This window comes from Pseudophryne corroboree, chromosome 9 (assembly GCF_028390025.1).
Source record: "Pseudophryne corroboree isolate aPseCor3 chromosome 9, aPseCor3.hap2, whole genome shotgun sequence".
Taxonomy (NCBI): Eukaryota; Metazoa; Chordata; class Amphibia; order Anura; family Myobatrachidae; genus Pseudophryne; species Pseudophryne corroboree.
Genome location: NC_086452.1, coordinates 10,667,665 through 10,686,202, shown reverse-complemented (window position 1 = coordinate 10,686,202; position 18,538 = coordinate 10,667,665). Strand labels below are relative to the sequence as shown.

Sequence of the window (18,538 nt, the reverse complement as noted above, 5' to 3'; positions counted from 1 at the left end):
ATACCACATCCAACCATCACACGCCTGTATACGTACAGAACACTGCAGAGCCAGCAGACGTCTCATGTGCAGAACACACCATATTCCTACTACAGGACCAGCACAGCTAGAACGCTATATACCACATCCAGCTATCACACGCCTGTATACGTGCAAAACGCTGCAGAGCCAGCAGACGTCTCATGTGCAGAACACACCATATTCCTACTACAGGACCAGCACAGCTAGAACGCTATATACCACATCCAACCATCACACGCCTATATACGTACAGAACGCTGCAGAGCCAGCAGACGTCTCATGTGCAGAACACACCATATTCCTACTACAGGACCAGCACAGCTAGAACGCTATATACCACATCCAGCCATCACACGCCTGTATACGTGCAAAACGCTGCAGAGCCAGCAGACGTCTCATGTGCAGAACACACCATATTCCTACTACAGGACCAGCACATCTAGAACGCTATATACCACATCCAGCCATCGCACCCCTATATACGTACAGAACGCTGCAGAGCCAGTAGATGTCTCATGTGCAGAACACACCACATTCCTACTACAGGACCAGCACAGCTAGAACGCTATATACCACATCCAGCCATCGCACACCTATATACGTACAGAACGCTGCAGAGCCAGCAGACGTCTCATGTGCAGAACACACCATATTCCTACTACAGGACCTGCACAGCTAGAACGCTATATACCACATCCAGCCATCACACGCCTATATACGTACAGACTGCTGCAGAGCCAGCAGACGTCTCATGTGCAGAACACACCATATTCCTACTACAGGACCAGCACAGCTAGAACGCTATATACCACATCCAACCATCACACGCCTATATACGTACAGAACGCTGCAGAGCCAGCAGACGTCTCATGTGCAGAACACACCATATTCCTACTACAGGACCAGCACAGCTAGAACGCTATATACCACATCCAACCATCACACGCCTATATACGTACAGAACGCTGCAGAGCCAGCAGACGTCTCATGTGCAGAACACACCATATTCCTACTACAGGACCAGCACAGCTAGAACGCTATTTACCACATCCAACCATCACACGCCTGTATACGTACAGAACACTGCAGAGTCAGCAGACGTCTCATGTGCAGAACACACCATATGCCTACTACAGGACCAGCACAGCTAGAACGCTATATACCACATCCAGCCATCACACGCCTGTATACGTGCAAAACGCTGCAGAGCCAGCAGACGTCTCATGTGCAGAACACACCATATTCCTACTACAGGACCAGCACAGCTAGAACGCTATATACCACATCCAGCCATCGCACGCCTGTATACTTACAGACCGCTGCAGAGGTCTCATGTGCAGAACACACCATATTCCTACTACAGGACCTGCACAGCTTGAACGCTATATACCACATCCAGCCATCAAACACCTGTATACGTACAGAACGCTGCAGAGTCAGCAGACGTCTCATGTGCAGAACACACCATATTCCTACTACAGGACCAGCACAGCTAGAACGCTATATACCACATCCAACCATCACACGCCCATATACGTACAGAACGCTGCAGAACCAGTAGACGTCTCATGTGCAGAACACACCATATTCCTACTACAGGACCTGCACAGCTTGAACGCTATATACCACATCCAGCCATCAAACACCTGTATACGTACAGAACGCTGCAGAGTCAGCAGACGTCTCATGTGCAGAACACACCATATTCCTACTACAGGACCAGCACATCTAGAACGCTATATACCACATCCAGCCATCGCACCCCTATATACGTACAGAACGCTGCAGAGCCAGTAGATGTCTCATGTGCAGAACACACCATATTCCTACTACAGGACCAGCACATCTAGAACGCTATATACCACATCCAGCCATCGCACCCCTATATACGTACAGAACGCTGCAGAGCCAGTAGATGTCTCATGTGCAGAACACACCATATTCCTACTACAGGACCAGCACAGCTAGAACGCTATATACCACATCCAGCCATCGCACACCTATATACGTACAGAACGCTGCAGAGCCAGCAGACGTCTCATGTGCAGAACACACCATATTCCTACTACAGGACCAGCACAGCTAGAACGCTATATACCACATCCAGCCATCACACGCCTATATACGTACAGACTGCTGCAGAGCCAGCAGACGTCTCATGTGCAGAACACACCATATTCCTACTACAGGACCTGCACAGCTAGAACGCTATTTACCACATCCAACCATCACACGCCTGTATACGTACAGAACACTGCAGAGCCAGCAGACGTCTCATGTGCAGAACACACCATATTCCTACTACAGGACCAGCACAGCTAGAACGCTATATACCACATCCAGCTATCACACGCCTGTATACGTGCAAAACGCTGCAGAGCCAGCAGACGTCTCATGTGCAGAACACACCATATTCCTACTACAGGACCTGCACAGCTAGAACGCTATATACCACATCCAACCATCACACGCCTATATACGTACAGAACGCTGCAGAGCCAGCAGACGTCTCATGTGCAGAACACACCATATTCCTACTACAGGACCAGCACAGCTAGAACGCTATATACCACATCCAACCATCACACGCCTGTATACGTACAGAACGCTGCAGAGCCAGCAGACGTCTCATGTGCAGAACACACCATATTCCTACTACAGGACCTGCACAGCTAGAACGCTATTTACCACATCCAACCATCACACGCCTGTATACGTACAGAACACTGCAGAGCCAGCAGACGTCTCATGTGCAGAACACACCATATTCCTACTACAGGACCAGCACAGCTAGAACGCTATATACCACATCCAGCTATCACACGCCTGTATAAGTGCAAAACGCTGCAGAGCCAGCAGACGTCTCATGTGCAGAACACACCATATTCCTACTACAGGACCTGCACAGCTAGAACGCTATATACCACATCCAGCCATCACACGCCTATATACGTACAGAACGCTGCAGAGCCAGCAGACGTCTCATGTGCAGAACACACCATATTCCTACTACAGGACCAGCACAGCTAGAACGCTATTTACCACATCCAACCATCACACGCCTGTATACGTGCAAAACGCTGCAGAGCCAGCAGACGTCTCATGTGCAGAACACACCATATGCCTACTACAGGACCAGCACAGCTAGAACGCTATATACCACATCCAGCCATCACACGCCTGTATACGTGCAAAACGCTGCAGAGCCAGCAGACGTCTCATGTGCAGAACACACCATATTCCTACTACAGGACCAGCACAGCTAGAACGCTATATACCACATCCAGCCATCGCACACCTATATACGTACAGAACGCTGCAGAGCCAGCAGACGTCTCATGTGCAGAACACACCATATTCCCACTACAGGACCAGCACATCTGGAACGCTATATACCACATCCAGCCATCGCACGCCTGTATACGTACAGAACGTTGCAGGGGTGCAGCTCTTTATAAACTCACGTAAAAGGTCACTTTGAGATTGGCAGCACTCCGCGCTCTTCCGCTCAGAAAACAGCGACATATTCAGGAACTGGTGCTTCAGCCACAGCGCCCGGTCTTCCTCAAACATCTTTCTCTGAGACAAAGAGAAGATTCCCATACTCAGCATTACAGTGTAAGGCAGGACAGCTAGAGGCGGCCATGTCTAGGTGACCGGGCGCCACCTGGTGGCCAGGTCACATCTCAGCGTTCTGCTGTGGGATCAGTTACCTCGTGTCCCAGACGGATCGCAGCTTCTGTGAAACAACTTCTCTCTTTCTCAAAGTTTTTCTTCTGCTCACTGAATAATGTCCATTCTTCCTGCAGCCGCTCCTTGTCTTCTAGGAGGTAACAGTCCTGCAGCAAGGTGGAGGCGTCCTCATCACCTGGTACAATGATCTGCTGCTGTATATGGAAATATCATCATCATCATCATCATCAGATGCCAATTATAAAACGTATTCTTAGAGGGAACAAGGATGCAGACAACACATTAAAAATAAATATAAAATGAGAGATATATATATATACATACATACATACATACATACACACACACACACACACACACACACACACACACACACACGTGAGCGGCACTCTGCGGATTTCACAACAGGAACAGGCCATCACCCTGTTACTAGCAGCAACGTTTCGGTTTTTATTTAACCATCATCAGGCTTACATCAAAAATACAAACAATGCTCTTACCTATATCTCCTCCTAACACCATGTGCAAACAGGTCCCAGGCCGTTCAGAAACCTGAACTTCTGCTGACGTCATTCACTGAGGACCACAAGTGCAATAGAAACTAATTAACCCTTCTCCAACCAAAGATACGTTAATCCAGCAAAACATGACTTTCAGGCATAGAGAAATGATATTCAAAATGGTCCGACTAAATTATTACAGACATAGCACATGGCACTGCTGATATAAAACAGTGATAAACAATCATGTAAAATAGATCATAAAAAGCTAGAAAAAGAAACATTCATTCATTTAAACCATGGGGTGCTATGGTATTTAAATAATGGATCCAACGTGTTTCACATTGCAATAGTAATTTATCCCTGTCTCCACGTCTCCTGCTCGCCGGAATATGGTCAATCATTTTGTATGTGAGACTTGACAGATTATGTCCCGCAGACACAAAATGCTTGGCCACCGGTTGCTCAGAGTTTCTACCCTCAATGGCCAATTTAATAGAGCTCCTATGTTGTGCCATGCGCTCCCAGAATGTGCATTTGGTCTTTCCTACATAAAATAGCCCGCACGGGCACTTAGTGTATTAGACCACATATCTGGTGGTGCATGTAATAGGCCCTACACACTGGCCGATTTTTAGAAAGATATGAACGATCTCGTTCATAAATGAAGGAGAACTCGTTCATATCTTTCAGTGTGGAGACTCCAGCGATGAACGATGCGCGTCCCCGCGCTCGTTCATCGCTGGTCTCCCGTCGGCTGTGCATGCAGGCCAATATGGACGATCTCGTCCATATTTGCCTGCACTTCAATGCAGCCGCGTGACGGGGGGAGTGAAGAAACTTCACTCCCCCCGTCACTGCCCCCCCGCCGCCGGGTCGCTCGTCGGTCGTATCCGCCGTCGGGCAGCTCGTCGGCGGATCGGCTAGTGTATAGGGCCCCTTAGACAATGTGAGATCTGAATTCTCTTACCGGACTGTGGATGACAAAAGGAGCTGCCTACATCTAAATAGATGCACGTAGTGCAACCCAAGCACCTGTAATTCCCGGGTCTCTTAGTCAGGGAATTAGTAGGATTAGAAGAAGTGGTGAATTCTGATATAGCGGAGTGCACCAACATGTCCCGTAAATTACGGCCTCTACGATAGCAAGGAAGTAAGCGTTTATGTGCCAAAGATTTAAGTTCCGGATCCGTCTGGACCACTGGTCAAATCTTCTTGGCCCTAGATGTTAATGCCTTGCTGGCTGTAGTATATTTATTAACAAACACCATACTATTTTGAGCATCCTTACTACTACTATTAGTAAATAGATTTAATTTGCGGTTCCGCTAGAGCTCGTTGTTGAGCTTGCTGTAATAATTTTATAGAGTAACCACGTTGGAGAAATTTACTAATCATGAAATCCATCTGTCTTAATTCATCACTTGGATCACTACAAATACGATGCACTCGCAGTAACTGCGAGAACGGGAGACTTTTTTTTTTTTTTTGTAAGAGGCTCCGGGTGGTGACTTGAAGCTAATAAGTAATTATTGCGATCAGTGGATTTCTTGTAAAGAGAGGTACTAAACCCCGTTGTAGTTAAACTGACATTAACATCTAAAAAGTGAGCACATGGCACAACATAGGAGCTCTGTTAAATTGGCCATTGAGGGTAGAAACTCTGAGCAACCGGTGGCCAAGCATTTTGTGTCTGTGGGACATAATCTGTCAAGTCTCAGATACAAAATGATTGACCATATTCCGGCGAGCAGGAGACGTGGAGACGGGGATAAATTACTATTGCAATGTGAAACACGTTGGATCCATTATTTAAATACCATAGCACCCCATGGTTTAAATGAATGTTTCTTTTTCTAGCTTTTCATGATCTATTTTACATGATTGTTTATCACTGTTTTATATCAGCAGTGCCATGTGCTATGTCTGTAATAACTTAGTTGGACCATTTTGAATATCATTTCTCTATGCCTGAAAGTCATGTTTTGCTGGATTAACGTATCTTTGGTTGGAGAAGGGTTAATTAGTTTCTATTGCACTTGTAATTCACTGAGGACCACGTCAGCAGAAGTTCAGGTTTCTGAACGGCCTGGGACCTGTTTGCACATGGTGTTCGAAGGAGATATAGGTAAGAGCATTGTTTGTATTTTTGATGTAAGCCTGATGATGGTTAAATAAAAACCGAAACGTTGCTGCTAGTAACGGGGTGATGGCCTGTTCCTGTTGTGAAATCCGCAGAGTGCCGCTCACATATGTTCCTATTGAAACAAACCGCTTTGTATGAGAAGGCACCAGGTACTATCTACAAATAATTACCGGAGTGCCGAGTGTATGTATGTATGTATGTATGTATGTATGTATGTATGTATGTATGTTTTATAGGGGGGGGGGGGGGGGGCAAAAGAGACTTGCCCATACACTCAGAATGACCAGCCCCAGTATAAGACAGGACACCCAGGGCTAGAACCAGCAAGAGTGGTGGCACTCCCCGTGGACTCCGAGCCACTCATACAGCCAACTTGGTAGAAGAAGCTGCTACCACTGGGCATGTGCAGCAGCTCCGCTCTGTCCCTTACACTGCATGATGTGGCAGCAGCTCTAGTAATCGTATTATACACTATTGCTATTGTGGTCATAATTTGAGCTTCTGGCCAAGCCAAAGTGGGGAGGATTCTGAGCAACTGGAACCTCCCCCCTGCATTTGCCTATGCACCTGGCTTACACATAAAGAGGCTCATTACTATAAGAGCAATTCATGTACACTAAGAAACAATACAATCAGTATCTAATGCATTGGCCTGGGTCTCTACCAATAGAAGGGTCAGGCAGATGTCAGTCCCGAGTGACTGCTCACATCACTCTTCCATTCCTCTTGTTTTTGAACATTGCAACAAAATTCATTTTTAATGAGTAAAACTAAGAAATTAAGTAAAAACCCAAAACACATGATGATAAACCGTAAACACAACAAATACATGAACAACAGTTAAAATTAGTCCTAAAAATACAGTGTAGGAGACCACTAATAGGTTGAACTCGATGGACAAAACGTCTTTTTTCAACCTCAAACTGTTTTTACGGTTACAAAATCTCATTGTAAAAAAAATAATAAAATTTTAATTAAAAATTCTATTAACCTTTATAATTTGGCACCACAAGGGATCCGCTGCGCACATTACAGAGTACATAAACAAAGAAGGAAAACAGTGACTTACAGTACAGGACAATATAGGACAAGTGCAGGGTATATAGACATACTGTAGCTACAGCAGCCAACATCACAGAGATAAGTATTGGCGTGGCAGAAAACCAAGGTGTTTGGTGCTGTTGAAGGGAGTATAGAGTAGAGGATGGTATAAGTAAGAGACGAAAAGGACCCTGCTCGTGAGAGCTTACATCCTAAAATGTCAGGGGCATACAGACAGAGGTGACACAGATGGGGTAGACGGTGAGCGTGGGACAGAGGGTTGGCTGGGTTTGGTGGAGTGGGCGTCTTACAGAAACCAGTATCTGTGTACCTGCACACTAACCATTTAAAAAAATAAAAAATAAGTATCCTTGGTAGACCTGTCTCAGATGGAATTAATCCCACATTCGTTAACTGAAAATACGAATAATGTAAATGTAGACAATTGCTGCTTAATCAATGTCATGTCCTGCACAGGCAAAAGCTGTAGGCAATAATTAAAATAGGAAGCAGATATGTGCAATATACACCACACCTGCAGGGGGCAGCAAAGTGTCATAAACAAGGCAGCACAAATCTCTACTCATTTTTTTTTTTTTTTTTTTTTTTAAAGTGGTTTAATTTAAATCCATGGGTCTTCAACCTGCGGCCCTCCAGCTGCTGTGGAACTACACATCTCAGCATGCTCTGCCTCAGTTTTAGCATGCCTTCATAGAAAACTGTGGCAGCGCATGCTGGGATGTGTAGTTCCACAACATTTGGAGGTCCGCAGGTTGAAGACCCATGGATTTAAACTAACAAAAAGAAAAGAAAATACCTGGAAGAGGCGCTGCTGATTCTTTATGGTTTCTTTGCAATGGCGAATCTCATCCTTCAGTTTTTCCAGCTCCCTTTCATGATCCTCCTTAGCAATCGCTGCTTTGCGATCCGGAGACGCCACGCGGACTTGAGCTGCTGAAATGACACATCGGCTAATTTCAGAACAGGTTACAGTGCCCGTAAGCAGACAACAGACACACAGACACAGGCGCACCTTGGTTGTCCAGCTTTTCCACGTGGCTCCTCAGTATGCGCCACTGTTGCCGGATGCTATTAACCAGCTGCTCCCTGGCCGCCTCGCAGGATAATTCTAACAGGTTCTCCTTGCTGGAGTCTGCTGCGTCCTCCTCAATGTCCGACAGCACCTGACAGCAGATCAACCCAAAGCTCAGATCAGAAATACCCCAACAAAGGGCAGTAACCAGAGACGGCGGCGACTCAAACTAGTAACACAGCGGAACGCGGCGCTCTCAGTGCCTAATGGAACGCTGGGGAACCAACGTGGAGGAACATGCTGCTACAGCCCCTGTTCAGCACCCAGATGGTGGCGTAGAACAGGCATCTGACTCTCACTATCCGATAGTATGCTTTTTGGGAGAGTGTTTATCCAAAACCTTTTCCCCCTCCTCTAACCCAAGACCGGCTCCTTCTGTATTTAAGGCTTATAGCCGTTTTATTAATGCTTAATATATGAAGGTGTACAAAACTGGTCAAAAACACAGGTGCAAATGAGACAAGTATGTGATGCATGCCCGGCAGAGACCAGCGCACATGGGAACTAGGAAGGCCGATCCAGAGAAATATTTTCAATCCCGGGATTGCAGTAGGGATCGGTGTAGGGAGCAAAAGTGTGTGTGTGTGTGTGTGTGTGTGTGTGTGTGTGTGTGTGTGTGTGTGTGTGTGTGTGTGTAGGGCAGCGGGGGAGGGTGGGTGTAGGGAGCAGCAAAGGAGGGTGGGTGTAGGGAGCGATCAGGAAAATAGGATTTTAATACCTACCGGTAAATCCTTTTCTCTTAGTCCGTAGTGGATGCTGGGGTCACATCAAGAACCATGGGGTACAGACGGGATCCGCAGGAGACATGGGCACTTTAAGACTTTCAAAGGGGTGTGAATTGGCTCTTCCCTCTATGCCCCTCCTCCAGACTCCAGTTATAGGAACTGTGCCCAGGGAGACGGACATTTCGAGGAAAAGGATTTATTGTTAAACTAAGGTGAGATACATACCAGCTCACACCACAAGCACACCGTATAACGTGGCATTCAACATAACGCAAGTCAACGGCTTGAACATTGTCAGCAACAGGCTGACTATAAACGTAACGCATGTGTGAAATCATAACCGATAACTGCAGATACAGTACGCACTGGGACGGGCGCCCAGCATCCTCTACGGACTAAGAGAAAAGGATTTACCGGTAGGTATTAAAATCCTATTTTCTCATACGTCCTAGAGGATGCTGGGGTCACTTCAAGAACCATGGGGGTTATACCAAAGCTCTAGAACGGGCGGGAGAGTGCGGATGACTCTGCAGCACCGATTGACCAAACAAGAGGTCCTCATCGGCCAGGGTATCAAATTTTTAAAACTTCGCAAAGGTGTTTGAACCCAGCCAAGTAGCTGCTCGGCAAAGTTGTAATGCAGAGAACCCCCGGGCAGCCGCCCAGGACGAGACCACCTTTCTGGTAGAATGGGCCTTCACCGATTTCGGTATCTGCAAACCAGCCGTAGAATAAGCATGCTGAATCGTATTACAGATCCAGTGCGCAATAGTCTGCTTGGAAGCAGGAGCCCCGATCTTGTTGGAAGCATACAGGACAAACAGAGCCTCCGTTTTCCTAATCTGAGCCGTTCTGGCAACATAAATTTTCAAAGCTCTGACCACATCGAGAAACTTCGATTCCAGCAAGGCGTCAGTAGCCACTGGCACCACAATAGGTTGGTTCATGTGGAACGACAAAACCACATTCGGGAGAAATTGCTGACGAGTCCTCAACGCTGCTCTATCTTCATGGAAGATCAAATAAGGGCTCTTGTGAGACAAAGCCGCTAATTCAGATACCCACCTTGCGGATGCCAAGGCCAACAGCATGACCACTTTCCAAGTGACGAATTTCAACTCCACCTCCTGTAAAGGCTCAAACCAATGAGATTGAAGGAACTGCAACACCACGTTAAGATCCCATGGAGCCACTGGGGGCACAAAGAGAGGCTGGATGTGCAGCACGCCTTTCACGAAGGTCTGAACTTCTGGAAGGGAGGCCAATTGTTTTTGAAAGAAAACCGATAAGGCTGAAATTTGTACTTAAATTGAGCCCAACTTTAGGCCCGCATCCACACCTGCTTGTAGAAAATGGAGAAAACGTCCTAACTGAAATTCTTCTGTAGGAGCCTTCTTGGATTCACACCAAGACACGTATTTTCTCCAAATACGGTGGTAATGTACAGACGTTACTCCTTTCCTGGCCTGAAGAAGTGTGGGAATGACTTCACTGGGAATACCCTTTCGGGCTAGGATCCGGCGTTCAACCGCCAAGCCGTCAAACGTAGCCGCGGTAAGTCTTGGTACACGCACGGCCCCTGTTGTAACAGATCCTCTCTTAGAGGAAGAGGCCAGGGATCTCCTATGAGTAATTCCTGAAGGTCTGGAACAATGAGGATCGCTTGAACCTTTGTTCTTCTTATGATCTTTAACACTTTTGGAATGAGTGGAAGCGGAGGGTACACATACACCGACTGAAACACCCATGGTGTCACTAAGGCCTCCACTGCTATAGCTTGAGGGTTCCCTCGACCTGGAACAATATCTCTGAAGTTTTAACCAAACAATAAGACAGCGCTTCTCACTTTGTATCAAAACAATTTTTACTTCATATTATATATATATTTATCACAATAAAGCACCGGCCAGTGCTAAAATACTAAAACATACAGGATAATGTTAAAAATGTGTTTTATCACATGCAAATAATAAGAATTTACTCACCGGTAATTCTTTTTCTCGTAGTCCGTAGTGGATGCTGGGAACTCCGTAAGGACCATGGGGATTAGCGGGCTCCGAAGGAGGCTGGGCACTCTAGAAAGATTTATGACTACCTGGTGTGCACTGGCTCCTCCCACTATGACCCTCCTCCAAGCCTCAGTTAGGACACCGTGCCCGGACGAGCTGACATAATAAGGAAGGATTTTGAATCCCGGGTAAGACTCATACCAGCCACACCCATCACACCGTACAACTCGTGATACTATATCCAGTTTTACAGCATGAAAACAACAGAGCCTCTCAACAGATGGCTCAACAATAACCCTTTAGTTAACAATAACTATTTACAAGTATTGCAGACAATCCGCACTTGGGATGGGCGCCCAGCATCCACTACGGACTACGAGAAAAAGAATTACCGGTGAGTAAATTCTTATTTTCTCTGACGTCCTAGTGGATGCTGGGAACTCCGTAAGGACCATGGGGATTATACCAAAGCTCCCAAACGGGCGGGAGAGTGCGGGTGACTCTGCAGCACTGAATGAGAGAACTCCAGGTCCTCCTCAGCCAGGGTATCAAATTTGTAAAATTTTGCAAACGTGTTTGCCCCTTACCAAGTAGCAGCTCGGCAAAGTTGTAAAGCCGAGACCCCTCGGGCAGCCGCCCAAGATGAGCCCACCTTCCTCGTGGAATGGGCATTTACAGATTTTGGCTGTGGCAGGCCTGCCACAGAATGAGCAAGCTGAATTGTACTACAAATCCAGCGAGCAATAGTCTGCTTAGAAGCAGGAGCACCCAGCTTGTTGGGTGCATATAGGATAAACAGCGAGTCAGATTTTCTGACTCCAGCCATCCTGGAAACATATATTTTCAGGGCCCTGACAACGTCTAGCAACTTGGAGTCCTCCAAATCCCTAGTAGCCGCAGGCACAATAGGCTGGTTCAGGTGAAACGCTGACACCACTTTAGGGAGAAACTGGGGACGAGTCCTCAATTCTGCCCTATCCATATGGAAAATCAGATAAGGGCTTTTACATGATAAAGCCGCCAATTCTGACACTCGCCTGGCCGAAGCCAAGGCCAATAACATGACCACTTTCCACGTGAGATATTTCAGATCCACGGTTTTTAGTGGCTCAAACCAATGTGATTTTAAGAAACTCAACACCACGTTGAGATCCCAAGGTGCCACAGGAGGCACAAACGGGGGCTGAATATGCAGCACTCCTTTCACAAATGTCTGAACTTCAGGTACTGAAGCTAGTTCTTTTTGAAAGAAAATCGACAGAGCCGAGATCTGTACTTTAATGGAGCCTAGTTTTAGGCCCATATTCACTCCTGCTTGCAGGAAATGCAGAAATCGACCTAGTTGAAATTCCTCTGTTGGGGCCTTTCCGGCCTCGCACCAAGCAACATATTTTCGCCATATGCGGTGATAATGCTTTGCAGTTACATCTTTCCTGGCTTTAATTAGCGTAGGAATGACTTCCTCCGGAATGCCCTTTTCCTTCAGGATCCGGCGTTCAACCGCCATGCCGTCAAACGCAGCCGCGGTAAGTCTTGGAACAGACAGGGCCCCTGCTGCAGCAGGTCCTGTCTGAGTGGCAGAGGCCATGGGTCCTCTGAGATCATCTCTTGAAGTTCCGGGTACCACGCTCGTCTTGGCCAATCCGGAACCACGAGAATTGTGTTTACTCCTCGCTTTCTTATTATTCTCAATACCTTTGGTATGAGAGGCAGAGGAGGGAACACATAAACCGACTGGTACACCCACGGTGTCACTAGAGCGTCCACAGCTATCGCCTGAGGGTCCCTTGACCTGGCGCAATATCTTTTTAACTTTTTGTTGAGGCGGGACGCCATCATGTCCACCTGTGGTTTTTCCCAACGGTTTACCAGCATCTGGAAGACTTCTGGATGAAGTCCCCACTCTCCCGGGTGGAGGTCGTGTCTGCTGAGGAAGTCTGCTTCCCAGTTGTCCACTCCCGGAATGAACACTGCTGACAGTGCTAGTACATGATTCTCCGCCCATCGGAGAATTCTTGTGGCTTCTGCCATTGCCATCCTGCTTCTTGTGCCGCCCTGTCGATTTACATGGGCGACTGCCGTGATGTTGTCTGACTGGATCAGCACCGGCTGGTGTAGGAGCAGGGATTTTGCTTGACTTAGGGCATTGTAAATGGCCCTTAGTTCCAGAATATTTATGTGAAGGGAAGTCTCCTGACTTGACCAAAGTCCTTGGAAATTTCTTCCCTGTGTGACTGCCCCCCAGCCTCGAAGGCTGGCATCCGTGGTCACCAGGACCCAGTCCTGTATGCCGAACCTGCGGCCCTCTAGAAGATGGGCACTCTGCAGCCACCACAGTAGAGACACCCTGGTTCTTGGAGACAGGGTTATTAAGCGATGCATCTGAAGATGCGATCCGGACCATTTGTCCAACAGGTCCCACTGAAAAATTCTGTCATGGAACCTGCCGAAGGGAATTGCTTCGTAAGAAGCTACCATCTTTCCCAGGACCCGCGTGCAGTGATGCACCGATACCTGTTTTGGTTTCAGGAGGTCTCTGACTAGAGATGACAACTCCCTGGCTTTCTCCTCCGGGAGAAACACTTTTTTCTGGACTGTATCCAGAATCATACCCAGGAACAGTAGACGTGTCGTCGGAACCAGCTGTGACTTTGGGATATTCAGAATCCAGCCGTGCTGGTGCAGCACTTCCTGAGATAGTGCTACTCCCACCAACAACTGTTCCTTGGACCTCGCCTTTATTAGGAGATCGTCCAAGTACGGGATAATTAAAACTCCCTTTTTTCGAAGGAGTATCATCATTTCCGCCATAACCTTGGTAAATACCCTCGGTGCCGTGGACAGTCCAAACGGCAGCGTCTGGAATTGGTAATGGCAATCCTGTACCACAAATCTGAGGTACTCCTGGCGAGGATGGTAAATGGGGACATGCAAGTAAGCATCCTTGATGTCCAGGGATACCATGTAATCCCCCTCGTCCAGGCTTGCAATAACCGCCCTGAGCGATTCCATCTTGAACTTGAATTTTTTTATGAATGTGTTCAAGGATTTCAAATTTAGAATGGGTCTCACCGAACCGTCCGGTTTCGGCACCACAAATAGTGTGGAATAGTAACCCCGGCCTTGTTGAAGTAGGGGTACCTTGATTATCACCTGCTGGGAATACAGCTTGTGAATTGCCGCTAGCACCGCCTCCCTGTCTGAGGGAGCAATCAGCAAGGCAGATTTTAGGAACCGGTGGGGTGGAGACGCCTCGAATTCCAGTTTGTACCCTTGAGATACTATTTGAAGGATCCAGGGATCCACCTGTGAGTGAGCCCACTGATCGCTGAAATTCTTGAGGCGGCCCCCCACCGTACCTGGCTCCGCCTGTGGAGCCCCACCGTCATGCGGCGGACTTGGAAGAAGAAGCGGGGGAGGACTTTTGCTCCTGGGAACCTGCTGTTTGTTGCAGCCTTTTTCCCCTACCTCTGCCTCTGGACAGAAAAGACCCGCCTTTTCCACGCTTGTTTTTCTGGGTCCGAAAGGACTGAACCTGATAAAACGGCGCCTTCTTAGGCTGTGAGGGGACATGGGGTAAAAATGCTGACTTCCCAGACGTTGCTGTGGAAACTAGGTCCGAGAGACCATCCCCAAATAATTCCTCACCCTTATAAGGCAAAACTTCCATGTGCCTTTTAGAATCTGCATCTCCTGTCCACTGGCGAGTCCATAAGCCTCTCCTAGCAGAAATGGACAATGCACTTACTTTTGATGCCAGCTGGCAGATTTCCCTCTGTGCATCTCTCATATATAAGACTGAGTCTTTTATATGGTCTATGGTTAACAGGATCGTGTCTCTGTCTAGTGTGTCAATATTTTCTGACAGTGTATCTGACCACGCAGCGGCAGCACTGCACATCCAAGCTGACGCAATAGCTGGCCTAAGTATAATGCCTGAGTGTGTGTATACAGACTTCAGGATCGCCTCCTGCTTTCTATCAGCAGGTTCCTTGAGGGCGGCCGTATCCGGAGACGGTAGTGCCACCTTTTTAGACAAACGTGTGAGCGCTTTATCCACCCTAGGGGGTGTTTCCCAACGTGACCTATCCTCTGGCGGGAAAGGGAACGCCATTAGTACCTTCTTAGGAATTACCAATTTTTTATCAGGGAAAGCCCACGCTTCTTCACACACTTCATTTAATTCATCTGATGGGGGAAAAACTACGGGTAGTTTTTTCTCCCCAAACATAATACCCTTTTTAGTGGTACCTGTATTTATATCAGAAATGTGTAACACCTCTTTCATTGCCTCAATCATGCAGTGAATGGCCTTAGTGGGCATCAGGTTAGACTCATCGTCGTCGATACTGGTGTCAGTATCAGTGTCGACATCTGCGTCTGCGGTCTGAGGTAGCGGGCGTTTCAGAGCCCCTGATGACCTTTGAGACGCCTGGACAGGCACGAGCTGAGAAGTCGGCTGTCCCACATTTGGCATGTCGTCAAATTTCTTATGTAAAGAGTCTATACGTGCACTCATTTCTTTCCATAAGCTCATCCACTCAGGTGTCTGCCCCGCAGGGGGTGACATCCCTCCTAAAGGCATCTGCTCCGTCTCCACATCATTATCCTCATCAAACATGTCGACACAGCCGTACCGACACACCGCACACACACAGGGAATGCTCTAACAGAGGACAGGACCCACAAAAGCCCTTTGGGGGGACAGAGTGAGAGTATGCCAGCACACACCAGAGCGCTATATAATGCAGGGACTAACTGAGTTATGTCCCCTATAGCTGCTTTTTCTATATAACTGTATACTGTGCCTTAAATTTAGTGCCCCCCCTCTTTTTTACCCTTTTCTGTAGTGTAGACTGCAGGGGAGAGCCAGGGAGCTTCCTTCCAGCGGAGCTGTGAGGGAGAAATGGCGCCAGTGTGCTGAGGGAGATAGCTCCGCCCCTTTTCCGCGGACTATTCTCCCGCTTTTTCCTATATTCTGGCAGGGGTATTTTCCACATATATAGCCTCTGGGGCTATATATTGTGGTATTTTTGCCAGCCAAGGTGTTATTATTGCTTCTCAGGGCGCCCCCCCCAGCGCCCTGCACCCTCAGTGACCGGAGTGTGAAGTGTGTGTGAGGAGCAATGGCGCACAGCTGCAGTGCTGTGCGCTACCTTGGTGAAGACTGATGTCTTCTGCCGCCGATTTTCCGGACCTCTTCTTGCTTCTGGCTCTGTAAGGGGGACGGCGGCGCGGCTCCGGGACCGAACACCAAGGACTGGGCCTGCGGTCGATCCCTCTGGAGCTAATGGTGTCCAGTAGCCTAAGAAGCCCAAGCTGGCTGCAAGCAGGCAGGTTCGCTTCTTCTCCCCTTAGTCCCTTGCTGCAGTGAGCCTGTTGCCAGCAGGTCTCACTGAACATAAAAAACCTAATTTCTATACTTTCTCTCTAAAGGCTCAGGAGAGCCCCTAGTGTGCATCCAACCTCGGCCGGGCACGAAATCTAACTGAGGCTTGGAGGAGGGTCATAGTGGGAGGAGCCAGTGCACACCAGGTAGTCATAAATCTTTCTAGAGTGCCCAGCCTCCTTCGGAGCCCGCTAATCCCCATGGTCCTTACGGAGTTCCCAGCATCCACTAGGACGTCAGAGAAACTATATTTTGCACATAAATAAAGTGCACTGTATAGATGTTACAATCCCTATATGACTTTCATTAAAAAAGACACATCGGGATATATAGTATACAGGCAAACTTTAAATTAATAGCACATAGCAAGCTTATATAAGCCGATCTTCATTAGCTAATGAACCCACATGTGAAGTGCAAGGTGTTAATTCAGCAAGCAGCATGAAATTTATAAGCCAGTCCACATGCAGGTAAGTCACGATGTTAATCAAGCAGATGTCACTGATTAGAGTCCATCCATATTAGTGCTTATAACGTTGTTAATATAACTAATAGATAGCTGATAGATCTAAATTCTGCTAATATAAAAGCATATATGTGAGAGGCAGAAATTAAACACTGCAGTCCAAAGTCCACCTAAGGTACATTTGCTGTGTACCCAGGATTGATACCTCTCCTTAATCTCTGAAGTTTCTTGTTGAGGCAAGACGCCATCATGTCTATCTGAGGAATTCCCCCAAAGACTTGTCACTTCTGCAGAGACCTCTTGATGAAGACCCCACTCTCCTGGATGGAGATCGTGTCTGCTGAGGAAGTCTGCTTCCCAGTTGTCCACTCCTGGAATGAAGGCTGCTGACAGAGCGCTTGTATGCCTTTCCGCCCAGCTGAGAACTTTTGTGGCCTCTGCCATTGCCACTCTGCTCTTTGTTCCGCCCTGGCAGTTTATGTACGCTACTGCTATTATATTGTCTGACTGGACCAAGACGGGCAGATTGCGAAGAAGATGTTCCGCTTGAAGAAGGCTGTTGTAAATGGCCCTTAATTCCAGAATGTTTGTGTGTAGACAAATTTCCTGGCTTGACCATCTTCCCTGGAAGTTTTCCCCCTGTGAGACTGCTCCCCAGCCTCGGAGACTCGCATCCGTGGTTACTAGGATCCAGTCCTGGATCCCGAACCTGCGCCCCTCTAGGAGGTACGAGCTGTGCAGCCACCACAGGAGTGAGATTCTGGTCTTGGAGGACAGGATTATTCTTCGGTGCATGTGCAGGTGGGATCCGGACCACTTGTCCAACAGGTCCCACTGAAACACTCTGGCATGGAATCTGCCAAACTGAATGGCCTCGTAGGCGGCCACCATCTTCCCCAGCAATCGAGTGCACTGATGGATAGACACTCTTGCTGGTTTCAGAATTTGTTTGACCAGGTTCTGAATTTCCAGAGCCTTTTCCACTGGAAGAAAAACTCTAATTCCGTGTCCAGAATCATTCCCAAAAACGACAACCGTGTCGTCGGAACCAACTGTGATTTTGGCAAGTTTAGGAGCCAACCATGTTGTTGCAGAATTGTCAGGGAGAGCGTAATGTTCTGCAGTAATTGGTCCCTGGATCTCGCCTTTATCAGGAGATCGTCCAAGTACGGGGTAATTGTGACTCCTTGCTTGCGCAGGAGAACCATAATTTCCGCCATTACTTTGGTGAAAACCCTCGGAGCCGTGGACAGACCAAACGGCAACGTCTGAAATTGGTAATGACAATCCTGAACTGCAAACCTCAGGTAAGCCTGATGTGGAGGATAAATGGGAACATGTAAGTAGGCATCCTTTATGTCTACAGACACCATAAAATCCCCCTCCTCCAGATTGGAGATCACTGCCCGGAGAGATTCCATATTGAATTTGAATTTTCTCAGGTAGAAATTGAAG

General features: G+C 47.6%; 1 protein-coding gene across 1 annotated transcript in view; it reads right to left on the bottom strand.

Moving 5' to 3' along the window:
* SSX2IP (SSX family member 2 interacting protein) overlaps positions 1 to 18,538 on the bottom strand; it is an 83,456-nt gene that overhangs the window by 3,422 nt on the left and 61,496 nt on the right. Inside the window, exons 9-12 of the mRNA XM_063939309.1 lie at positions 8,435 to 8,585; positions 8,219 to 8,355; positions 3,735 to 3,908; positions 3,418 to 3,600 (exon numbers count right to left, since the gene is read on the bottom strand). Of these exons, the coding sequence (XP_063795379.1) occupies positions 3,418 to 3,600; positions 3,735 to 3,908; positions 8,219 to 8,355; positions 8,435 to 8,585 (645 nt within the window). The remainder of the gene's footprint in view (positions 1 to 3,417; positions 3,601 to 3,734; positions 3,909 to 8,218; positions 8,356 to 8,434; positions 8,586 to 18,538) is intronic.